Source organism: Mesoplodon densirostris, chromosome 11, assembly GCF_025265405.1.
Source record: "Mesoplodon densirostris isolate mMesDen1 chromosome 11, mMesDen1 primary haplotype, whole genome shotgun sequence".
Taxonomy (NCBI): domain Eukaryota; kingdom Metazoa; phylum Chordata; class Mammalia; order Artiodactyla; family Ziphiidae; genus Mesoplodon; species Mesoplodon densirostris.
The window spans coordinates 101,517,390-101,544,313 of NC_082671.1; the positions used below are offsets into that span (position 1 = coordinate 101,517,390).

Consider the following 26,924-nt stretch of genomic DNA (forward strand, 5'->3'; position numbering starts at 1 on the left):
AGACAGATGATTATAGATTGATGTTTATAGAATCTTGAGTGGCTGTTCTCTTCTCTGTGACAGTATTTTCAGGACAGCAGACCAGCTACTTCCTTCTATCCCCACCTCCCCCATGGGCAGTAGGAATGATTAAATAAAATGTCTGTAATTATAAATGTGTGAGAAAATACCCATAATTCCTCTGCTAAAAGACATAAAATGTATTAGCATCTTTTTTGTTGTTCCAACAGCAAAAGGTCTTAGTAAGCTTTTCCTTTTAGGATTTTGTTAGTCACTGGCAATAAGTAGACCTGCTGGCTGAAAATGAGAAAGAGATTATGTAAAATTATGTGAAATTTGTTCAACAATTAGTAAGTGAATATTATGTGACATAAATTGTGCCAGTATATATGTAGTTTCATATGCTGAAGATTGCAAAGGTAGAAGAATCATGTGGTATTAGAGAGGAGAGGAAATATTGAGAAAGGAGCATTAAGACATTTGACAAAAAAAAAATAAAAGGCATTTGACAATTTAAGCTATAAACATCTACTTTCTCTTTCTTCTATCCAAAATACTGCCCCCTCCCCCCACAAAAAAAATCACACAAAAATATAACACTTAGGCTATTTGGGAGAGAAACAGGGGGTGGGGGGGAGAGAAAAGAGGAAGAGGGGGAGAGAAATTGAGAGCGAGAGAGAAGTTAACTATGTCAGAATAAGATGTAATCAGCTTTATATTATTTAAACCTAAGGGATAAAAATACATATACGCACACACATGGGGGTACATACATGCATGCATACACACACATATGCTGCACAGAGCTAATGAGTGTTAATAGTGTTGGTGTAATAGTGGGATTCCTTTTCAACAGATCCATTATTTTTTCAACTATGATCATTTCTAGACACCCAAGGGTGATTTGGGTTTCTCTTTTCTCTGCCAAACCCAGTCTTCTCTGAAAGCTGGCTTCCATCCTTGCTGTAGGCTACAAAAAAGGAGGGCTGTTTGCATGGCACAGCACCAAGTCCTTTAACTCAGAGACTTGTGCCACTTAGCTCAGTTTTTTACCACCTCCATCTGCTGCCCAAGAAGAATTAGATCCTGATTGTCTCGGCCACTGAGAAAGGATATTTATAGAATTCCTCTGGCATTTCCTAAGGCCTCTGGCTTTTCCATTCAAATGTCAGCATTTTCTTTTCATTCAATAGGCTTCGCTAAACAAAAATATGACACTGTGTGAAATGGTCTGATACAAGTAGGGTGAATTCAGAATACCCAGTATATGGGTAAGCTGGGTAATCACCTGCCAGAGGAGATCATTCAGCCAAAATATTTAGAGGAATTTAGAAGAGTTCTGCAATTTAGCATATATGAACAAATACAACATATGTAGCAGCACCAATCAAGATAGCAGACCAAAGACTAGGAACAACTGTTAGGCTACAGGGCATAAGCTGATTATCTTCATCAAGGAAGGTCAGAAGATAAATCACCCCTTGAGGCTTTACTCTATTACAAAAAGGATTGGGTGGGCATGATGAGACCCCTGTTGTAAAGGGAAAGGACAGGGAGCTACTTCGATTAAAGCTTCAGAGTAACACAAGGGAATCTCTTTATACAACCATAATAATGTTTACATGAGATCAAAGAATGACATATGGCATGTGACATATACCTACAACAATAGAACATTCTGGAACTGATCTATTACCTCTCTGGGGCTGCTTGTAGAGCAGGAGCAGCATGCAGCAAGCCCTAAGCAGCATTAGCATAGGCCCTCTCTAGGTGACCCTTTCATCAGAGTGTGGACAGTGCCCCATCAGCCCCCAGCCAGCTTCCAACTCCATGTTGACTTTCAATAAGCTTCCTAATGTCAGGCAGCAGCTGGCCTTCAATTTTCTGAGGAAGAAACCTGGGAGGAAAGTGTAATGAGCCAGGCAGGATCCAAAGCTGGTTTTGGAGCCAGATACTGTGCAAAGCACCTGCAGTGTCTGGCCATTAAGAAGCCCAGAATTTCTAGTTTATAGCAACTGTGCAGCCACCTACCATGGACTCCTGTTTCAGAAGGCTTGCTTCAACAGGAAAGTGTATTTTACAATTCACAGACCATCTCAGAAATTCATAATACTCTTTACATTTTTACTAAAATTTGGGTAGACTTTCTGATCCATCAGTAATAAAGTAAACATGGTATTGTACTTAGACACATATGTATACACAGGGATATATAGGAACATGTACATATACACATATATAGAAACACACATATAATACAGACACATACATCCAAGCTTATATAAATATATATGTGCATATATTTTTATATTTACATAGGATTGCCTCCTGGTGCACTCATTTTTAGATAGGCATATCTAGATTAATTTGCTTTATGTTTAAGTGGTTTAGAAATCAAATGACACATCTAAATAAGGCTGATCAAATTGTTATTCATAAGGTTTCCTGACCACTCAATTTCCTTCTATTGGCTGATTCAAGAAATTAGCAGCACCAGCTTCCTCTGCTTCTGCCACCAGTGTACAGTTGCCATGTATATTTTAGAAATTTTCCAGAAATATCTCCAACTTCAAAATTTGTACAAAATAATTAAATAAGGAACATCACAAGCATTTCCCCCATGCTGTAAAGTTTCCCACAGCAAATAATCCTAAAAACCTACAAAGGAAATCTGGCAGGTAAGATATATTTCATTGTCCATAAAAGTAAATTAAATAGATAAATATCTTTCAACGTATTTGAGATGAACTGAAGTAACATATTTTTAAATTACAACTTTCTTTTTAAAAAATAAGGTTTCAAAAATGACAGAGATTAAGAAGATAGTCACTTTAATGAGCAGGGAATTTAGAAAAAATAACTACTATACGTGAGGAGAACTGTATTTATCTCATACACTTTCTGCTTTCTCCTCCAACTTGCCAGTTCAATGACTACAAGCAGCATTCAAGGGAACCGATGTGATGAGTCACCACTGCCTGTCTGATACCGTTTCCTCCTCTTCCTCTTCTCCTTGAGCCATTCTTACACAGAAAGCACTATACAATGGGACTTCCATGGCTTATCACCCTTATTATAATAACCACCTAATGAGGTGGGTATTATTATGACTCCCATCTTTCAGATAAATAAACTATAGCTAAAAGAGCTATAATCACATAGAAGAGAAAGAGTACTCTTGGCACTCAGATCTGTAGGATTCCGCAAGCTTCTCTGTTAATCACTATAAAATTCTGTCTTGGGGCTTCCCTGGTGGTGCAGTGGTTGAGAGTCCGCCTGCCGATGCAGGGGATACGGGTTCGTGCCCCGGTCTGGGAGGATCCCATATGCCGCGGAGCGGCTGGGCCCGTGAGCCATGGCCGCTAAGCCTGTGCGTCCGGAGCCTGTGCTCCGCCACGGGAGAGGCCACAACAGTGAGAGGCCCGCGCACCACAAAAAAAAAAAAAAATTCTGTGTCTATTCACAAATTCCACGTAAGCTTCTACATATACTCCTGATGATCCATCTCCACGAATGCGCACACTGACGTGAATAATTAAAACCACAAGGTGGGGTCTTAACTTCATTCCTCCATCTGCTATTGAGTCTTCCCATCTTAATCATGGAGGGAAGGCCTGAGCAAAATGCAGGCTAGGAGCCTAGCCCACCACTGATGAGGCATCCACAGTCCCATCTCCCAGTTGTCCACGTTCTGCCATTCCCTGACCTAAAGTGCCCAATGCAGATACAGGTCCACCACCTCTTCCCAGAATTGTTATTTGTCCCATGGAATGATGACTCTATACCTAGACAGCTTTCTGTTCCCCACGGAGCTTTGAGGCTGTTTGGGTCTTGTATCGCCCATGAATTACAGTAACCACTAAACCCTAATCTATACGACCTGCTCACTCTGTTCCAAGTTTATGTGAATTGTCTTCATGTTCTCAAAAATCCTGTAAGGAAAGACTATTACTGTCCCTACTTTACAGACAAGGAGGCTCACACACAAAGATTAAGCAACTTGATCAAGGTGATTCAGCTAGGAAAGAGCAGAACTGGTGTTCACACCCAGCCTGCCTGACTCCAGAGCCCAGGCTCTTAACATGAATTTCTGTAAAACATACCTGGTGGACAACTAAATTCACTTCAATTGAAGATGTTCCATATCATGATTCTTCATATAGTTTGCATGCACAAAATAAGGCTTCAGCAAAGACTCTATACTTATGATGATAAAATTCAAGGAGATCAAATATGAGTTAAAACTATACTTTCCAGAGTCCACTGACATCTTTGTCATGGATGAGAATGTTGTGGCCCTTTTCAGGGGCCTGTGGACAATTATCCTCTTCCATAATCATAGGACTCAACTAAGTGTCACAGGAGTCCAGAAATAGGAAGAAGTTCTCTCCATAAGAGCATCGGGAAATCATTTCCAAGAAGAGTGTAATTTTAATTTTCTTTTTTTTTCAATTTATTTATTTATTTTATTGAAGTCTAGTTGATTTACAATATTATATATTAGTTTCAGGTGTACAACATAGTGACATTATTTTTATAGATTATACTCCATTTAAACTTATTACAAAATAATGGCTTAATTTTCTTTTGAACTATGACCCAAATATAAGTTAATGCTTTCATATCTTAATTCAGTAGGCTGATTTTTCTTATATATGATATCTGATTATAAATTTAGCTGTCATTTTCAGATACATTTGGATACATGCAATGTATATGTGTATACTCATACCCTATTAATCCAAGCATGGACAAATATTATTTATAAATTCTTTTTTTTTTAAGAAAATGTACTTTTGCAGTTCCCTTTTTACTAAGCTAATGTCCAATATATTTTTTGGAACCCGTAGTTTGACTATCATCATCTACAAAATAGAGATGATAAACGTGATTTAAAAATAGCATTCACATTTTCCTTACGTCAGAGAATGCTCGCTAACTAGGGGTCTCTGAGCAGGTCACGGTCTGAAAAGGGTAATTAACACTACAAACCCATTTTACGAATGAGGTAAGTTGAAGCTCAGTGTGGTTAAGTCACTGAACCAAATTCACAGAGCTATTAAGTAAAGGAGCCAGGATTTAAATTACTGTCTCCCTCTCTTCAAGGCCTGTGTTTTTCCTACTCTTTCATACTACCACAATCTTCCTACAGGGGAAAACTTATAAAATGTTTCCTTCCTAAAACAATCTTTGTCTCGGGATTTAGATCCTTTATTTCCAGCCTCAGTTAATCCAGGCTGCTTTGGCTTTGATGGGGCTTGACGCTCCTATATCACCTACAGAAGCTTAGGTTCTGGGATGCTGAGCTGTCTTGACTGAAAGCTCTAGTATGTCACCCATCTGGATAATCTCTTCACTCCTTCCTAGGCTTTATTTTGCTGCGCCTACTCCTAACTTGTAACCACTGCCTTCATCTCCTACTGTTCAGTATCCAGAGACCCAGCTAAAACTCCATTCAAAAGGGATTTAACATTTGAAAAACAGAATCATAGTTACCTAATTTTGGTTTTCTCATCAAACAAAAAGTAATATTGTGTTAAAATTACAAGTTTGCTTTTAGAAGAATAGAAAGAAAAAGGTATTTTTGCAAGTCAGCCCTATACCTTTCATGCGAATTTCTTTCTTTATAAGTATGCACCAAAGTAAGATCTTTATTGGAGAGGAGGTTATGATCATTCATTCGTTTATTCAGCAAACACTATAGGTAGTCTGCACTAAGCCTGATGCTAGGCACTGGGGATACGGGGGTACTTAAGACCTAGGACTTAAAGTTCCTGAACCCCTGTGGTTATAAGCAAAGGTGTCCATTAAGAACTACATCACAAGTTGGGATGTGGACACCACTGTCTGAAACTGCCAAGGAGACAATGAAGGATAATCAATTTAAGTGCCCTAGTGGGTTGTTTCTATCTTATCACCGGTCACACGTAACAGTAAACATGTACTGGCTTGTAACATTAAGACAAGCTTCTCTGTATTAAATTTGGGAATGACTGGTATACATAAATGTATGTTTAAAAAACATGTGAAGATTATAAGCTGTTAAACATTGTAATGGACAGTCTAATTTTTAAAAAATCTCCTTGATGGAACTGCAGCTATTAGTCTGTATGTGTCTTTGATCACAGCTCTGATACTATGACCTTGAGAAAGTTATATGGCCACTCTGGGCCTTAGATTTCTCACCTTCAGAGGGAGCTGTGTAATCTCTAAGATTTTTTTTTGGGGGGGGGCTTTAAAATTCTGTAACTATTACATGGAACACATACTTCAGTCTATTAAGACTTAATATTCCTGGTAAATTAGGTATTCATGTAACATATTTGTATTATTAGTCAAACTCTATGCTATTCTTTCATTTTTAATGAATATAATGGTTTTGCCAAGTTTTCCATTTTGTACCTAAACTGGTCTGATATTACCTCACTGAAAATGGGCTTCTGTAATACATATTTTGGACCAATGCTGCCTGGAATACAAATTTACCTAATGATGCCTTTGCTGACTGGCTAACATTTTATTTGTTCTAGCTTTGGTAAAATTTCTGTCTAAGAGAAGCTTAGGAAACATACTGGCACTATTGAGCTTATCTTTTGGCAAGAAAACAATAAATATATATAACAGATGAGTTGAACTACAATATAAATGGGTACAATTATGATTCTAAATCATTTGTTAAAATGATGGAAAATATTATGTATGCATTTTTGTAAGTATTTTACAGTTCTTTTTTTGACCTCAATACCTTTGCCCTGACACTAACTAATTTGTTGGCTGACCTTATTATGTTGTAAGATTTGAAACAGCATTTAGTTCCCCGTGAGATCGTGGAAAGCAATTTTGGAAAGTCTTCATTTTAATGCAGCAGTGAAAATTTATTATCAAATAATTTATTATGGATAATCATTTATGGTATTTCAATGTTTTCTTTATATATAATGCAAAACTAATTATCTCACTCATTGTATGTTTCTTTTTAAGATAGGGAGCTTTGGGTTTTTCCACGTAAGCAAGAATAAGCAATATAAACAGTTCAAATATTAATTTGGTAATTGGTCTAACTGACCTTTAAGATCCTCTCACTTTGCTCACTAAATTTATGGCAGGAGAAAAGGTTATTGTCCTTTTTATCACAGAACAGTGATGGCCTCCCATTCCAATTTTGTGCACTAAAAGATGACAAAATATCTTCCATGACTGCTTTTTCCTTTGACTTGCATTGGTCTATCTCTGACTCTGACTCCCCTAATATCCCATTATCCATGGCATTTTAACCAGGACAACATTTCAGCAGTGATGTCCAACAGAATTTTCTGCAATGAAGAAAATGTTGTATATGGTACTGTCCAATATGGTAGCCACTAGCCACAGGTAATGATTAAGCACTTAAAATATGGCTAGTACAACTGAAGAACCGAATTATTTAATTTTAATTAATTTAAATTGTAATATCTACAGTGGCTAATGAATACTGTATCAGTAAGCACAAAGTATTCAAAGCTTTTCTAAGCTCTGGTTTCTATTCTGCAATAGTTGTTCTAGCTTTACTTGCTCTTAGAAATAAGCTTAAATTTTTGTCAGGTGCTCTCTAAGACTTTTAGAAAAAACTAAATAACACTTCAGTTAATCAACATTCTGTTAAAATTAAGTTCCTCTCTACAAAAGCCTATTTTTAATTATGTTTGTAAACAAGAGTATGAAAGTCCATTATCTCTGAACAAAAATAAAACAGCAGTGCGTGCTAATGGACCCCTAGTCTTTCTGAATATCAGAAAGAATCTAGTCATATAAAACTAGCACAAAAAGGGCTGATTACATTTTCTTACCTGGGAAAGTGCTCTCCTAAGCACTAGCAATAAAGTCTTTCTTCCAGGAAAAAAATCTTAATACTTTTGGCCAATCAATATTATAAGATTACAGAATAGAATTCATGTAAAAGAAACTGACGGTCAGTGTAAATTACAAAATAACATTACAGCAAGTTTTTGAAAATGGACATGCATAATATTTCAGAGGTAAAGAAATCAACAAACCTAATGACATCATGTATTTTATACAGTAGTATGGCTCATCAGAGAATAATTATTTTTCATTTCTGTGTTTTCTCTTCCCCAGCAAAAGAGTTGTTGGAAATTATCTTGAAGTCATTGAAATTGATTCTAAGGTCTAAGGAAGTTTTACTAGAAGCCCACTATCCAGGTAAAAAGAGTATAATCAAGCACATTGCATTTGACAGTAGAAAAAAAATGGTGGCTGATGTCTAACGGTAAGTGCCTGGAGAGAAGAGACCTTGCAAACAGGTGTGATGCAGTGTCCCTGACACCAGCTAATACTTGGGAAGTGAGTACATGTATGTGACCTGAAAAGGAGGAACACGGAACAGTGCAGCTTGGGAGACAAGATTGGAGAAGGGGAATGAAAATAAGATCACACAGGGCTCCGTAGGCCACGTTAAGGAGTTCGGATTGTACTCTGAATGCACTGGAAAGTCACTGAAGGGTTTTAGGAAGGCAAATGATAAATCTGGAGGCACTGTGTATTTTAAAAAAATCATTGTTACACTCATGAATACTCTTAGTGTCATAAATTAGGCTGGACCGCTAATTTAGTACCTGACGATGGCTATGAAAGACATTTTATCAATGTCAAGTGCTACAGAAATATTAAGGCACAGTTTTTATTTAACATTATTTTGTACTTTTCTCCCGAAGTAATGTGGAAATCACTGCATCAGTTCATAATTATATAAAAATATTCTACAGAGTGAAGCAGACTAAGACATTAATTACAAAATTCACATTGCTTTTAAAGTTTAACTCTAAATCCTTTCCCACTGTTAATTAGAGAATACATGTATACACAAGGTGTTGTTTATCTGTTATGTGCAAACATTATGATTTGCCAATACCAGCAACTGTTAAAAGATAGAGGTCCTTCTTACTGAGATAGCATAAGGTAAAACTTCTACATTGTACCTAACACGGTTGTTTAATCAAGGAGCTGGTAAGGGTTTCAAAGGAAAACATCTAATTTTAATGAAAAATATAAAGTATAAAATTAACTACCAGCAGCAAAATGTGAAAAGCAAGCAGGAAAATTCATGTAGTTTCCATCACCTTCTTAAGAAGAGGCAGCCTTGCCTCAGAACTGAATAGCTACATTTTGATTAGTACGCTATAGCGATTATTAGCATTTGTTGAAAACACAAACATTAGGAAAATGTGACACCTGTAGCCAGAGAACCATTGAAAAATATATCAAAAAAATAATTAAAAGAACCCCCCCCAAAAAAGAAGAATATCAGTAGAAAATCAAAAGGGCCATTTATGTCATTGAAATTACTCATCTTCATTTTGCATCAAACAAATCAAACATACAGTAAGTTAGGTCTAAAGATGGGCACAAATCCATTATATTTTATTTTCTAATATCCCCTCAAAAATGACGTGACTGTGCCTGGAAATGGCCAGCAATCTTACCTCTGGCATGGGCCCTGCTTCCCGTTCATTTCCACCAGGGTGAGCATTCATTCTGAATGTGAATGGGGGAAAAGAACATCCTGCTTCACTACAGGAGAGCAAGGCGGCTCTTATACCTGCGTGTCCTCACATGTGTCACTGGCACAGCCAGGAGACCAGGTAGCCAAGCTTTGTGCACTATCCGGTGGCTGATGAGGATAGCAAAACTGAGAAGCGGAGATGGAGTGTGGCCCTACCTGCGTGGACTGATGATTTTTCTCTGTGTAGCCCATCAAATTTAAACATGACCTGTGTTCCTTACAACATATTTTCCAACAACTAAATGAAGCTTCCTAATGTGATTTAATGAAACCTGTCACCTTTAATAAGGTAGAGAACGTTGAATCTAAGTTCCCGAATGTGACAAGTGTAATGTGACCAAGCCAGGTTGAATGCCAACAAAGAACTGCAGTTTCCCAAATCTGGATTCTCATTTTTGACACATTTTCCAAGTCGTTTTGGAGGTAGCTTTTGAAAACTATTTGCTCAAAGAAAGTATATCATACTCAGACTCATATATCAGAAAAGTTGAATAGAAAACTTGAAAAGCTTTCGTAGATTTATATCCTTCAAACAGATTTTTAATAAAGCATTAATAAATGTTTTTAAGAAAGAAGAGAAAGTATTTGATATATAATTTCCATGCACATAGAAAACATGCTAAACATAGGTAGATAAAAATTTTAAATAAAATCATACACCACCAAGCAAAAAAGAAAGATGCAACCTGGTGAGTTCTCTGACCTTGGGCAAGTCCTTCACAAGAATGGACATAAAGAATATCTGACCTACAGCTCCACTGAGCTGCAAGGGTGGACAGAAATGCAAGGAAAAGTTATTTGTAAAATAGAGGTTGCTATCCAAATATTAGCTTGGAGCCTAACCCACTTTGTTATGCAAAAGGAATGTGATGGATATAAATGGATAAACTCTTTAGTAATGCAGTTAACACAGTAAAGTGTATTACTGTTACCTACCACAGGGCACTAGTCGGCACTCCATAAATACACAAACGCACAGTGAATTCAACCAAAATACTGTATCATTCAAGTCTGTGCACAATTTATAAATTGATAATTTCCACCTTCAAACAAAATATTATGCTAAAATAAAATACATAATACAACTAAGGGCAACATCACCAACCTGAATCTACTAACTTCCATTTCTCTCTCTGACACAATCACTTTTCAAAACCTAGTTAATTAACTGGAAGGTATCAAGCAATATGTAGAGCCTTCTGAATACACTGTAGAAAATTCTTAGCCAAGAATTGCACCCACTGGGCACTGATGAACTATCTTACCATTATGCAAAAATGCTTATAAGAAATAGCTTCTACACAGGCAATATAATATTGCACATTTTAATGTACTTTAACCAACTACACTGTCCAGTGAAATATGTGTTGAGAAGCATTTATAATGGAGTTTATTTTACAAAGTATGAAAAACTGATCATAGAGAATGATTCCAAAAATGATAAAAAGTTATTTATTTTTATTGCATTAATGCTTGGAACTGACATTTCCAGACTCAAATTGGAGCACAATAATCGTGCCCCTCTATGAAACATACAAATGATCGAATATACAAAATTTATCTCTAAGTCAAGGAAAACTCCATACATATGGGATGGAGTCCTAAATCTGATTTTTAAGTCCCTTGTTGAAAACTGTGTGTTTCCCATACATATCATGTAACAAATGCTGCTTAGGATCCCAGGAGAATGGAAAAAACTACCTAGTGCTGCTAAAAAGACTAATAACAGCAGTCTCCCTTAACTCCTCTAAAATCCTCTAAGCTCTCTTGATTCCCAAGTTACACCAAAGAGAAGGATCAAACTTGGGGAAGTAAGGCAGAAAAATTATAAATATGCCACTAGACTGTAAATACTTTGAAAACAAGCATTACATCTCATAAACATATCCCCCCCCATGTTGCATGTATTTTCAAACATACAGAAAAGTTGAAATAATTTTACAGTGAACACCTACATACCTACCACTAGACTCTACAATTAACATTTTACTACGTTTGCTTTATCACATATCTTTGTGGTATACAATTTTTATGTTCTCAATCTCACTTTGGAAATGAGAGAGAGAAATCCTGAGTTAGTTGATGTACTGAGAATTTTCCCTATGTTCAATGTTCTTTTACTCTTTGAAACTGAAATAAAATCCATACTAATGTTTAGAATTTAGAAGGTAAATTTTTATTTAAAATGTACCATGAATTAAGGGTAACTTTGTACTTGTCCACATGCCATGGCCAGAAAGTATTTTGGTTTAATAATTCGTCATCCTAAGGGAAATAAAGCCTTTGAACTCACAGACTTTCTTTTGACCAGCTCTAGGGTTGAGCTCTAGTCACATATGGCTGACCCTGATCCATATTTTAGAATGAAATATGCTGAGCACCAACTATTCTCCCTCTTCAGGAAACAGGCAAACTGAGCCCTGGCCTCAGAGGAACTACTAATACCAAGTCTAACAGAAATCAGGAAAGAACACTGGGACCCACAGGGTAATTCTACCCTAGGGCTAGTGTGGAGAATTGAAGACTGATTGCCAAGCTCCACTTCCACCTCTTCGTGTGTGTGTGTGTGTGTGTGTGTGTGTGTGTTTGTGTGTGTGTGCGCGTGCACGCGTGCGTTTTGTTCCCACTCCCAAATAAAGAAGCCCTTCACCTTTTGGGGACCCTGGCGTTAAGAGTGACTAAACTGTTTGTTAAATGCAGATGGGAGAGAGAAGTCTAAGATGGGCTGCCGTGATTGCAGCTAACCTGGAAGTCATTCGACATCAGCTCTTCCAAGGCTTCAGAGGAAGTCAAACGATGAGAGGGTAGTGACATTCCTGCCCTTCGGCTCACATTCTGCCTCTGTCCCCAGAGGAGGGACCACGTTCAACTCCTTAGTTCACCCCCAACAGCCACCAGTTATTGAGAGTTTCTGCGTGGGAGGCACTGTTCCAGATGCTTTGTATATGATGATTTTCACTACTCCCATTTTAAGAAATAACACAAAAGAGAAGACTAGAAGACAGGAGCTGAGTAATTTGACAACGTGCCAAAGCCAAGAATCAAACTCAGGCAGTCATTCTAGATCCTTTGCTCCTAACTATTTTTACACTACTTTTTACTAGACCTTACCAAAGACGTGGCTAGCCTACTGGTCAAGTCATGAGTGAAATAGTGGGCCATGTTTTATTACTGGGCAGTGTTTTTTTTCTGCTCAAGGTAGGGTCAGGAGCCTCAACATTTTTCCTGTTGTACTGCTCATTTGTGGTAAGCTCACTAACAGGGTCCTCCTCTTCGGGAAGTCTCTCTCTGTCCATTGTCATCCACACCACTAACTTGGTTAGTATATTCAGGTCTTCTCAGTGGAGCAGTGATTCTAGCTTTGCAGGACTAGAAAACCCAGATTTGGCTTCTGGACCTAAGGGACCACATCTTCTCAGAGATGATATACTTTTAGGACAGTTTAGAAGCATTTATATATATATATATATACACTCTTTTTAGAATGCTATTCCTTTGTTCCCATTTACCACAAAACAGTGGTAAATTTAGCTTCCTCAGCAGGGAAGCTTAGAGGTAGAGAGGAGAGAATAGGAAGACTTCACATAAAATCTCACCTCAAATCCCAAGCACCAGATTCAGTGAATGATTCCTGATTGTGTCTGGTTTGCTTTTTAGTAAATCGGGTAATGGCGGGAGACGGGCAAAGGTGCTGGCAGCTTCCTCAGCAACTGCTTGGGACAATTCCAGCTGCAGAGACCATCAACAATGGGGTGACAGTGGGAGGAAGCAGCAGCTGTCCTGTGAATGGGTCACCTGTCAACTGAGGGTGTGTAAGTCAGGGCCAGCCATACTGTGCGAGTGTTGATGCTATCATCTATCTGGGTGTGCACTGGGGGTGTCCAAGAGTACAATGGGAATGAATAAAAAGGAGAAAAGAATTCTGGAAAAATTTAAATTCCAAGCAGCTGTGTTAACACAGAGCCAAACGCGAGCCCAGAACTCTCGATATAGAATGTCTTAGTTTAGGTTTCCACAGAGCAGACCAGAATCGATTCAAATGCAAGGAGTTGATCTGGCTGACGATTCCAGGAAATATGGGAGGGGAGTCAGGATGGGAGATTAGAACCAGAAGACAGAAAACAAAGGGCATCTTATGACAACAGGAGGTCCTTAATCCCACTGAGGACCTCTCAGACACGGTCTCTAGGGCAGTGCTTCTCAAACACTGTTGTGCATCAGAATCACCCGTAGGTCTTGTTACAAATGCACATTCTGATTCCGCAGGTTTAGCGTGGGGTCTGAGCCTGCATTCCTTACACGCTCCCAGATGAGAAAGCTGCGGCTGCTCGCCCTCAGAACACTTTGAAGAGGAAAGACGTTGATTTCTTGCTTATGTCTCATTCGATTTTTCCAAATTTGCATATAAAATTAACAGAATTTCTTATGTCCACTGCTTTCACCACCTATTATTACATCTGCTTTGTTTCGTGTAACTCTTATCCCAGGCATTGCATCCTCACTGAATATCAGCGGTCTTGGAAACATCTGGTCAGTCTTCGTGGAAGGAAAACACGAAGAGTTCTGTCCACCTGGTCCCAGTGCTAGTAAATCAGGCGGCCCTGCTCATGAGCAGGGAGCGCGCTACCCACAGAAACGAATCAAGCTGCTCAGCGTAATCCCAGCCCCTCTGACTCTTCTCTGCGAACACATTTGTTGCTGCTCCCCACTCCATTCGAGTGCCAACTTGTACCAAATCTATGGTCTTTGGAAATGAGAAATAAATCTGTTTTCCTGATTTTGATACTCAGCCCTCTTTAATAGTATGTATTCATGCATTCACAGGTTCTCACCCACGTGGCTACCTCAGGGTAAGCTTTCTGGAATCTCAGTCTTCATGTTTACACTCAGCTGGAACCTCAAGAGAGGCAAATGGACATGGTTGAACTATTGTTTTAAAATTATTGTGCAAATGTACATATTTCTACAGTCAAATGGAGAACAGTCCCAGCCCCTTTAGAAACAGAATTTTAAAGAGAAACTAACAATGATATGATTGGGCATTCAAGGCAGGGCAGCAAATATTACAATATTTGCTTTTAAAAGTTACGTATTTATATATAATATGTATAAATATATGTTTAAAATATAATGATATATGTATTAAAAGGTGAGAACAAATCTGTGCATTAGCGTAGTACAAGTTTTCTACATTGTATATGTACATATTTTTTCAATATATTTTAGAAAAAGATTAGTCTCAGGCATTCCGTCATGAAGTAATAAAAGCTTGAATAACTCACGTGTTAATATCAAGACAGAGGAAGGTATTTATGAAAAAACAGGAATTAAAATTTACTAAACCTTATATGTTTGTATTAATACTGAGATCATAATTTATGACAATAACCATAATAACACTTTATATATAATTCTGCCTTCAAAATGTTCAAAACATATATAATTCAAGTATCATATATTTCAGACTTGTCTATTTTGTCTCTTTATTTATATGCAGATTATGTGGTCATTATACCTGTTGACGCTTTAAATCCACCAATCAGGAAAAAGAACATGGTCTAATTTACAACAAATGAGAAGAACCATGAAGCATGGAATACAGTGTTTACTTTTATCTAGTTCTAGCTTTTTCTGTTATCCCAAGTCTGTTTACACTGAAAATATATGTAGTCAGAAGCAAAAAGGCCAGTGGCCATACAAATTTTCAGAAGTCTATTTGAGGAACACGAATGATATAATAGAGGAAGTTTTAAAGGAGGTTCTATCCAAGTTCAGATTTGAAAGAGAAGCTTCTAGAATCACTTCTGAGCAGAAAAAGAGCTCACCTTATCTAATTCATCCTTAGAGAACTCCAGGTCAAGTGGCTTAGAGATGGCTGTTTATAGCATCCTTTTATAAAAGACAAAGGGGCGGAGGAAGAAATTACGGGCAGTCGTAATCGGCATCACAATGTGCCACAACGCCAGTACTAGCTTCTTAGTGAACCTGATATTCATATTTGTGTCTATACCTGTATTCCAGATTTATATAATAACAGTTCAAAATGGCTGCTCAATGTACAGCTGTCCCTTGAACACACAAAAGTTAGGGGCAGGGCTTGCCTGATGGCACAGTGGTTGAGAGTCCGCCTGCCGATGCAGGGGACACGGGTTCGTGCCCCGGTCCGGGAAGATCCCACATGCCGTGGAGCGGCTGGGCCCGTGAGCCATGGCCGCTGAGCCTGCGCGTCCGGAGCCTGTGCTCCGCAACAGGAGAGGCCACAGCGGTGAGAGGCCTGCATACAAAAAAAAGTTAGGGGCATTGATCCCCTCGCAATCAAAAATCCACCTATAATTTTCCACTCGCCCTCTGTACCTGAGGTTCTGAGTCTGAGGATTCAACCAACCATGGACCGTGTACTGTAGTACATACTCACTGAAAAAAATCTGCATGTAAGCAGACCCACACAGTTCAAACCAGATGTTAATAAAGGGTCAACTATATTTCAAAAATTAAAAGTTTGAATCATCAGTAACAGGATGACTAGTCAATTTTGTTGAAACCCCCGGACAATCCATTCCTATTAGCACTCATGCTTCAGGACTGGACGATCAATAAACGATGTGGTTTTGCTGCAGAAGCCTCACCCTCCCTCACGGTCCTTTTAACATATATTGTAACACACTAACAAAAAAGAAGTCAGGCAGACATAAAAATCAAGCCCCGTGTAATGAGTCCAACCTTCAAGAATATCAAAGAATGAAGGGCTGAATCTACCCTAAGCCTCTCTTCTACAGTGATTTATCTTTGTATTTTATCTTAAGACAGATCTTTAATCAGTCTCCAACATAATTTCAAGGAGTCCTCAACACCTGTGAGAATAATCCCAATACACTTCTTAACTCTTATACGATGCTGTTTTACCATCACTGCAAGAAAATGCAACAAATGTAGTCTAAATTAAAAGAATCAGCACACTAAAAGAATATAAAAATAAATATTAGGCTAGTTTTAAATTGATAAAGTAGTTTTACTCTATAAAGCAGTGGCAACCATAAGTGGGTAAGACTTTTCAGTACAATTATTAGAGTAGCCTAACACAGTCATATACAGATACACACCTGGATCATACTTCTGCATGACGTCAACAGAAAAAAAAAGAACAAAACTAGTTTATGTGGATAGACAGTGGTGAAGCACTCACTGTCACTTACAGATGATGCTTCCTCTAACTCCCCACTTAAACGTGATTTTAAGTCCACAACATCACAGGGGCTGCCCTTAAAATAATAGGCTTGCTCCATCAGTATTCCCTTTTCTATTAATAAATACAATCATTGCTCTCATTTTCCATGATTTCCCACATCTTAAACACTCTTATTCACTACACCCGGAGTATGTCACTTCTGAAGCGTGTCATCTCTTAGAAAGAAAGACATGATGTGTTGTTGGAATTTACGTTGAGTTTTTTTGCATGGCAGTGTGAAAATAATGCTAACATGTGAAAGACATGATTTTAGGAAGTGACAAAATGAGATGGCATCCATCTTGGACATTTCCATAAAAGTAAGTACCTCCGCATATATGCAATAATACTGCTCATCCCTTTCTGGCTTAGAGAATAGAGAAACAAAATAATTCCAACAGATCACTATATATTTATTGTATGTCACTGCCATAATTTCAAAATGTGTATCCTGCTACCCTTTTTAGCAGTACCTACTAAATTGTTGACTATGACAAATTGTTTGGTTTAATATACAAAATATTCATGGAGCAATAAAGCAGTGTCCCAGGGCTGTCTGCACAGCAAACTGCTGCAATTAGACTGACAGTGAAATCTACTGAGCTGTGCTTTTCAGTTCAAGGTCACAAGTAATTATACAGAAGTGACATTTGTACCTTAGGGCTTTCACTGTTCCAGGAGCTTTTGCAGAAATAATTCCACGAAGCAATACAATTAGTGGAAAGCAATATACCAACTTCTCTGGCATCAAAGAGCAAACAAGGGTCAAAAAGTAAAGTTTCCAAAAATAAACACCTCATTATGGGCATTCAGGAGCTTTTGGATGCCACCATAATTCTCCCATCTGGGACATTCCAGAAGCTGAATGCCAAAAGGAGGATTATGGACCAATACTAACTGAAAGGTCTACTGATAAAAATCACAGGAATCAAAAAGACAACTGAATTCCACCTAGTCCTGCACTAATCCAAGTTGATTTGAAATTCTTACAAGTATTCTCAATTCCTATAAGGGCCACATTTCTGGCTTATCCATAATGAAGAGCAGTTCAATATAGGATTTGTGGAGATGATAGCTTTTTAACTTTCAAGTATGTTTTCCTATGTTCAGACTTAGTGAGGTGATGAGGCATCACTTAAAAGAAGTCCAAGAGGGGCTTCCCTGGTGGCACAGTGGTTGAGAGTCCACCTGCCGATGTGGGGGACACGGGTTCGTGCCCCGGTCCGGGAAGATCCCACATGCCGCGGAGCGGCTGGGCCCGTGAGCCATAGCCGCTGAGCCTGCGCGTCCGGAGCCTGTGCTCCGCAACGGGAGAGGCCACAACAGTGAGAGGCCCGCGTACCGCAAAATAAATAAATAAATAAATCAAAAATAAGTCCAAGAGAATTCACACACAATTTTGAACCCTTTAATTTTGTATAATAGTGAGTGTATGTATGTTTTAGTATATATATTCTTGAGGAACTGATCATTAACGTTTACAGAACCGAATATCTTAAAGAGGTAAAAGTAGTTTTTATCTTTGTAAGAAGGTACTTTCTTAAAAAATCAGAAAGGACCAAGCATGTGCGTGGTATATAGCAAGTACTGCACAAATGATCTCTTCCCTGACATTTACCTACTCGTTACAGTAAAACACATATTCACAAACTCTCATGCTCAGCATCCTAAAAGTTTCACAACCTCTCATGCTCAGCATCCTAAAAGTTTCTCAGAAGCAGAGCAAAATACGTACAAATCCACATATTTTAAATTAAGAACAAAAGCTAGTGAACTATTTATATGCTGAACAAGAAATCGGTTGTGCAGAGTACAAAACAGGAGCCTATATTCAAGCCAGTTCAACACACCTTGCTTTGAATGTCTACCATACATATGTCAAACTGTGAAAAGGACACATTTTTCAGTAATACCAGAAAAATGTTTCACCTCTGTATTTTCAAGTTGTGAGTTAGAATTGATGCATTTTATTTCCCTGATGTAAAGCACTGTGCCTGTTAAATTAATTCATCACAAAGGACTACAAACACTTAAGGTAATTACATGAATGATCTTATAATCTCTACTGGCAATTGTGTGGTGTCAGGGCTGTGCCCAAAGCTGACTAAGCTTTGGCTTATAAAGATTTATGATGCTACACTTCATATTTCTCCTTAATACAAACTCACAAATCTGTCATTAGACTAGGTATTCCTGCTGACACTTAACAAATTGAAATCTCAAGTATTGATCAACTGATCAATCAACATCTGAGTTTCTGACTTATTCACTGCAAATGCCTACACAAATTGGGTGGCCAGGAGATCATTTGAACCCCATTTTCCATCTTGATACTGCTCAATGAAAATGTTCATTCCTCCCCATCTTCCTACCAACTAGAAGGTAAAACTACAGGGAAATAGGGATTCTCTTGTACCACAACAACAAGCTGTTTTTTAATTTTTTTTCCCACAGAATCATGGATCCACATAGTTTGTCTAAACTTTTATATTCTTTATTTATATTCATATATTCTTTATGCTAAACAGTCCTTTGTGAACTGGCCTGGGCAACTAAGCATCATTACAGACCATTATTTAAAGTTCCATTCAAGAAATTTTCAGGGCTTCCCGGGTGGTGCAGTGGTTGAGAATCTGCCTCCTAATGCAGGGGACATGGATTCAAGCCCTGGTCTGGGAGGATCCCACATGCCGCGGAGCAACTAGGCTCATGAGCCACAACTACTGAGCCTGCGCGTCTGGAGCCTGTGCTCCGCAACAAGAGAGGCCGCGATAGTGAGAGGCCCGCGCACCGCGATGAAGAGTGGCCCCCGCTTGCCACAACTAGAGAAAGCCCTTGCACAGAAAGGAAGACGCAACACAGCAGAAATTAATTAATTAATTAATAAACTCCTACCCCCAACATCTTCAAAAAAAAAAAAAGAAACTTTCAAAATGCCTTTACAATTCATTCCATTCCATTTCATTCCATTCTTTAGCTTGCAATCCATTCTGTGTTTGCAAAAATATCTCTTATTTGGGAAATGAAAGGATAGCACTTGTAGAGGTACTTTGCTTTCTTGCCAGAAAAGCAGGGCTTCTATCAAAAATCAGAACTCTGTAGTATTAATTGCTTACCTAACCCACTTCCCTCTTGTCAACTGAAAAATAATGAACAACCTAAAAGTTGAGAATTATGTTTTATTCGGGCGGACAAAACTGAAGACTTTTTTGCAACAAAGACCAGGCAGTCAAAACATCAAAAGGTTATTATTAATTAAAGAAAACCAGATACCTCAAGTTAAAGAATTTAGCACTTTTCTATGTATGGGAAGATGCAAGAGTCAGGGCTGACTGAAGTCATTCCTTTGATATGCACCTCAGCTATCTGGGGCCGGCATCCTGTGCTTTCTCAACCTGAGTCTCCTCAGGGTGCACCTTCAGGGGTAGTTGCAGTGGCTGATGGTGGGCATCCTGTTTCTATCCTGAGTTCCCTCAGGGCTCACTGTTGGGGCAGCTACAATGTGATGGCTTGATGGCTGCAACATCCATATTTAATGATATGGCAGGCAGTATTTTTCATTCACACTCTTCACTAGCCTAATATAGTACGCAAATTACCATCAGTGTGAAGGACATTTTAAAAATGTGAATAGAGAAGAAGGATTAAAGGCTCCTCAGTAGTTAAGAAATTGAAGGGCACGCTTTAGATGGAAACTTAGCTTTGCCGACGCTTTCGGATTAACACCCTTAATGCCAAGAACAGCAATAAAAAGATGCCGACCGTTTAAAACACCAACATCATTCTTGGTAACACACTTATTTGTGCAGAAATTTACACCCACAATGAACTGAAAACTGACCAGGCATCTTGGATTTTATAGTACTTAGTGTTTTCTGAGATTTACTTATACTGAAGGTAAACTCAATGAAGGAACCAAACTGGCACAAATAATCCATCCATTTCTACCTGGATTGATGCAAAGGGATCCGTGTAGCCCCCAATCCAGTGGCACTGGTCATAAGATCAGAACAAATTAATAAGCTGTTGACTCTTTATGGCCTCTTCTAAATTTCTTACCTCTGAAACTGTGAAAGAGCTAGGTGTCTTCTGGGAGTACAAAGTGAGTAGTAAATAATTTCTGAGACAGATGTAAAAACAAACCTTAATCATGCCCCTTAGATCCAGTTCTAGCTAAAAATCTTCTTTCTATTATCTCACTATTCCTTGCTTTCGTGCCTTAGCCAGTGGGTCCCCACACACATCTCCTGTACTAATGGATTCAATGAAAGGCACCACAAAAGAGAATATATTTCATTATGAGTAGGCTTTCTCTTCTGGGCACCATCCCTGACCCTTCTGATAAGTACTCTCACAACAGTGCAACAGTTTAGCAGGTAAGAGTTTCTAAAAAGGTAGAAAAATTAGGTTGAAATGCAACCCTCAGTATTCAATTCCCAGCTTCCCACTCAGAAGCTCTCTAAGACCATTTTAAAATATATATTAGCGCAGTCCTTTCTTGATATTTTCCATTAGTTCCTTAGACATCACACATGAAGAAGCAAACCAAAGCTCACAGTTGCCTCACGACTCTCTTTCTAGGCTAGCTAGAAAAATGAGAAGCTGATGTGTGCACCAAGGACATGAAATCAGAGAATTTCAAATGCCAACTATGCCTCCTAATAACAGCAAGGCAGGTGTTCTCTTTTAGGAGAGCTCTAACTTGCTCCATTACTCCAGAGATGGCCCAGGACTCACACCTCATCCTGAATCTCAGAAAACTGTTCACATGAGGTCAGGCCAGCATGTCACTAGAATCAAGTCAAGGGTGGGCAAACACAGCAGAATCCTTTACAAACCCACTGGATGGATGAATTCAGAAGACTTTAGAAACAAAACCACTAACTGATAATGAAATCCAGACCCGTAGCAACACTTGGCTACAGGATTAATTTCCATGAAATACTATGTTATTTTATCTCTCAAAGCACATTCATTTTCAATTTATAAAATTCTATGTAAGCATAAACAAAAATGACCAAGCAAAAGGAAATGTATTTGTATTACCTTCTTCTGATCTTCTAGCTTGTGACTCACTGGATTCTTTCCATGTCTGTTCATCTCTGAAGATAAATCCATCACATTAGGTTCTTACCCTTCACAATGGAATCTCTTCAAAAAAGCAGCAAACTAATCCAAGATGCAATCACTAGGAAAACACTGGAATGCCACATTTCCCATCACGCACCGTCTCTGAACTTCATCAACTCCAAGGAATGATTAAAAAATCCATTGATTGAATGGAAAACATGAATTGTATAATTTACTCCTGGGACTTTCCAAATCAGCATATGGTTTGAAATGCGGACTTCTCAAAAGCGAAATATTCATCCAGGAATTTTAACTCCAACTGCTATCTTTTTCTTTCTTCACAGTTTTCCATTTTAACAAATAATTACGCAGTTCCTATAAACCTGTGATAAGAAAAAATAAGCACACAGTTAATTCTCCCCCACCGCTTACAGTACAATAAATGAAAACTTCTTATCTGAAATGTCCAATTTGGAAAAAGATTGTAGGCATGGATTATATTTCACATAAAAGTAACAGCAAGTGAAAGGCATTATTCTTTAACCCTATGGCCTTTAAAATATCAATTATAATACCTGAACCAAAAGAGAATATTAAAACCAGGGATTCATAGCACATCAAGCAAAAAATCAACAGAGAATACACATACATTCACCAAACGTGTATATGCTCCATGGTCCCGCTCATTAATTTCAGCATTCACAGAACTACAGAATTCAGAAAAGAGCCCAAAATAACTAGACACTATGCTAGACTGATACTTTTCATAAACAACGTTATTTAAACTTCAAAATGAATCTATAAAATGGTTCTTATTACTCTATTTTAAGATGAGGAGACTGAGAGGGTAAGTAAATTTTGTAAGTCTAGTCAAACAAGTGTAACAGGACTAGAATTTGAATTCAGATACCTTTGGCTCCAAAACACATTCCTTGTCCTAGACATAGTTGTGTCAATTCATATTACATATTTTATTGTCCACAAGGATACCAAAAATAAGTTTATTAAGTGCCTTGCTAGATTATGAATGCACAGGGCACTCTCCTTATAATCCAGTGGTTTCCAAACCCAGCCAGAAAACTGAATCTACTGGTAATAATCTTAATCACATAGATTCCTGGGGTCCACGCAACCCTGCTAATTCAGAAGCTATAGGGCAGTGTTGTTCTGGGTTTTGTTGTTGTTTTTCCATCTCTTCTAAACAATTCTGATGCAAGAAAACCACAGAAGAGTTGAAACCTCCTGCTAATACAGGGCACTTCCCAAGCTTGTCTGCGTTTTGGAATCATCTGGGAAGCTTCAAAAACTACTGACTCTTATGTCTCATCTCCAGAGACTATGATTTAATTAGTCTGAGATATGGCCTGAGTCTTGGAACCACTGACCTAATACATATATATTCCCTTTATGTAACTGACCAACCACTGCATGAATACATCAAAGAGGAAACTTAGTGTCTCAGAAGGCAGCTCTTTCCATACTGGAGCAGTTCCAGTCTTTAGATTGTTCTTCCTAATTTGGAGATGAAGTCTGCCTTCCTGAATGTGTCTGTACATTTGCAATTATTTACATCCTTGTAGTCCTCAATGTACACAAAATCTTTTAAATTTCCCTTTTCATCTGACAGTCCTTCAAGTATCACCTTAGTGGGTTAACCATCCCTAGTGCCTTCAACAATTCCTCATTACCCTGGTTATTACTTAAAAGGCTTTACTTTTGACATGACCCATAAAATGTACTATCCAGAAATGAGCACAAGGGTCAAGCATGGCACGCTCTCTTTAATAACTCACCTCCAGGTACCACAAAACATGCCAGGCCAAGCATACAATAAATGATAAAGTAGACAGATAATGCTTGAAGATCAGCTCCTGAACTGTTTCCTGACTAGTCATTCTTTTGCCAAGCCTTGCTCCTTCTACAATTCCTCTGCTCTGCTGCGTAGGTATTTTTACTACATACTATGTAGTACATAGTTTGTGTACTCTGTGAATGTTACCAGCAAAGGAAACTGCACGGGCAAAGGCTTGGACATAGGAGAAAACATAGTCCATCCGAGGAATTCACAGAAATTCAAAGAGAAGCCACTGTAAATGTTTAAGAAAGAATGTAACATAAAATATCTTTTTATTTTAAAAGTTTGTCTTAACTAAAATATGGAAAATAGGAGGGAGAGAACAAAACCGGTGGCAAGAGAAACCTTCTAGGGATTGTTAGAACCATTAAAGAGACAACAACATTCTGAACTAGTGTAGGAGCTGACCGGTGGGAAAGAGTGACAAAACTGAGAGATACAGTACATGAAAGGAGGAGTTGACGGAATTGGTAATTGATTGGACATGTGTGTGGTCTAAGGGTGCATGAGCATAGGGACAATGATATCATTAGCTAAGATAGCAAATCTCACAAAGGAAGCACTTTAGACATGGGGAAGATGAAAGAATTTGTAAAGCAAACAAAAGATGCTTACTAAAATCCAGAAAATTCCAAGCCAATCTCACTGATGGACATAGAAGTAACTGTCCTAAAGGAATACTAACAAACTGAATCCAGTAAAATATAAAATGAATCATACATCAATTCCAGGATGGTATCACTCTAGGAATAAAAGACTGGTTTAAGATTTGAAAATCAGTGTAATTCACCACATTAACAAAACAAGGAAGAACAATGATATGTTCATCTCTATTGGTGCAGAAATATAATCTGACAAAGTAAACATGGATTCATGATCAAAACAAAAACCTCTTGGCAAATGAGGAGTAGAAAGAGACTTTCATGATCATCCTTTATCTGATAAAGTATATTCATAAAATATCTATAGCAAACACATACTTATGGGTGAAAAGTTAAAGACTTTCCATTTGCTCAGGAATAACACATAAATACCTGCTAACATGATGTCTACTCAATATTGTACTTAAAGCCCTAGCCATACAGTGAGACAAGAAAATATGAGAGAGGGAGAGAGACAGAGACAGAGACAGAAGGAAGGAGGGGGAGGGATGGAGAAGGATGCAGGTAAGCAGTATAAGCATTAGAAAGGAAGGAAAAAAACAGTATTTGCAAATGTCATGATGATATATATAGAAACTTCTAAAAAATCAAGAGATAAATTACTAGAATTGTGTTCAGCAATTTTCCTGGATACAAATATACAACATTCCTTTATATTTCTTTATAACAGCAACAAATACTCAGAAAATGAAACTCTAAAAAGATACTCTTTTACACTGTCACTTAGAATAACAAATATCTTGGAATGAATCTCATAAAAGATGGTAAAAACTTTATAAGGCAATAAAACACCATGAAAAAATAAATATCTAGATGAACAGAGGGCTTATTAATAAACGAAGATTCAGTATGGTAGAAATGCCAACTCATGCCTAAAGGATTTATAGATTCAGTGCATTACTAATCAAAATCCCCAGTTTTCCTTTTACAACTCTAGAAGATGCTCCTAAAATATATATGGAAATGTAAAAGACCAAGAAAATCCAAAACACTCATGAAGAACCAGTTGCAACTATTTGCTTTATCAGATGTGAAGACCTATTATCAACCAATAGTAAATAAAAAGGCATGTAACTGGTACAAGGGTAGACAAGTTCACCAATGGAACACAAGAGCCCAGAGAAGAACTCTTAACACATATGATCACATGATTAATTACAAAGTTGAAATTGCAAAGCTGTGGGGAAAAAGTCTTTTCAATAAAGAGTTCTGGGTCAATTGGCTATTCATATGGAAAAAAATAAAATTTGACCTCTACTTCACACCAATAATCAATTCCAGGTGGATTGTAGACAAAACAATAAGGCTTCTGGGAAAATATTTTCATGATCTAAGGGAAGTGAAAGATTTCTTAAACAAGAGACAAAAGTCACTAAACATAAAGAAAAAAATATAACTAAGATTAGATTAAAATCAAGAACTTTTATTCATCAGATTGTACCAATAAGAAAATACAAATGCAACCCATAGAGTAGGAAAATGTACTTGTTATACATATAACTACATGTAAAAACACCCAAAAATCGAGCAAAGACAGGCAACAGTGAAAAATATTTGAATAAGCACTCCAAAAGTAATAGTAAAAATAGAGATAGAGAACAGATTAGTGGTTGCTACGGGCTAGGGATGGAGAGTGAAGGTAAGGTTGCCTAAAAGGCATGACACAAGGAAGCCTTGTAGTAAGAGAACAATGTTGAATCTTGATTGCAGAAGTGGTTGTATGAACCTACAAGTGTGATAAAATTGCATGGAACAATACACATACACACACAGATGAGAGTATATAATGCTGTTGAAATAGGAATCAACTCAGTGGATCATACTGATACCAATCTCCAGGCTCTGACATTGCTCTACAGTTACGCAAGATGTCACCACTGGAGGAAACCAGGTGGTAACTACTTCTACCACTTCCTGTAAACCTGCAATTATTTAAAAATAAAACTGAGAAAAAAGAGGATGTACAAATGGCCAATAAGCACATGAGAAATGAACACCCTCCTTAGCAATCAGAAAAACGCTAATGTAAACCATAATGAGATATGACCTTTCATTTACCTAAATGGATCAAAATAACAAAAATGACAAAACCAACTGTTGGCTAAGACACGGAGGAACAAGAACACTGCTGGTCAGAGTATAAATGAGTACAACTATCTTGAAAAAAAATTACTATTTCCTACTACATTTGATGATACTTACACTATACAACTCAACAATAATACTCCTAGGCACGAACTGTTAAAAAACATATGCATAGGTGCATCAAGAGGTACGTACAAGAAAGTTTCTTCAGAATGGTAAAAAAAAAAAACCACAACTGGAAACAACACAACAACATTAGAATAGGTAAATAATTTGTGGTATATTTATACAAAGGATAACTATACATTAAATAAAATGAATAAACTATAGATATACATATCAACATGGATGGACCTCAAAAACACTAAGAATCTAAAGTCCAAACAAAAAAAGTGTATACTATATGATTCCATTTTTATAAAATTCAAAATCTTGTAAAACTCTACTATAGTGTTAGAAGTCAGGAGA

General features: G+C 37.7%; 1 protein-coding gene across 7 annotated transcripts in view; it reads right to left on the bottom strand.

The window, feature by feature from the left end:
- Positions 1-21,930, bottom strand: part of NAV3 (neuron navigator 3) — a 591,684-nt gene extending 569,754 nt beyond the window's left edge. For all 7 annotated transcript variants that reach the window (XM_060113459.1, XM_060113462.1, XM_060113461.1 and 4 more), the window contains exon 1: positions 21,831-21,930. In XM_060113459.1, coding sequence (XP_059969442.1) covers positions 21,831-21,902 — 72 coding nt within the window. In that variant the 5' untranslated portion in view covers positions 21,903-21,930. The remainder of the gene's footprint in view (positions 1-21,830) is intronic.
- Between the last annotated feature and the right edge of the window lie 4,994 nt (positions 21,931-26,924).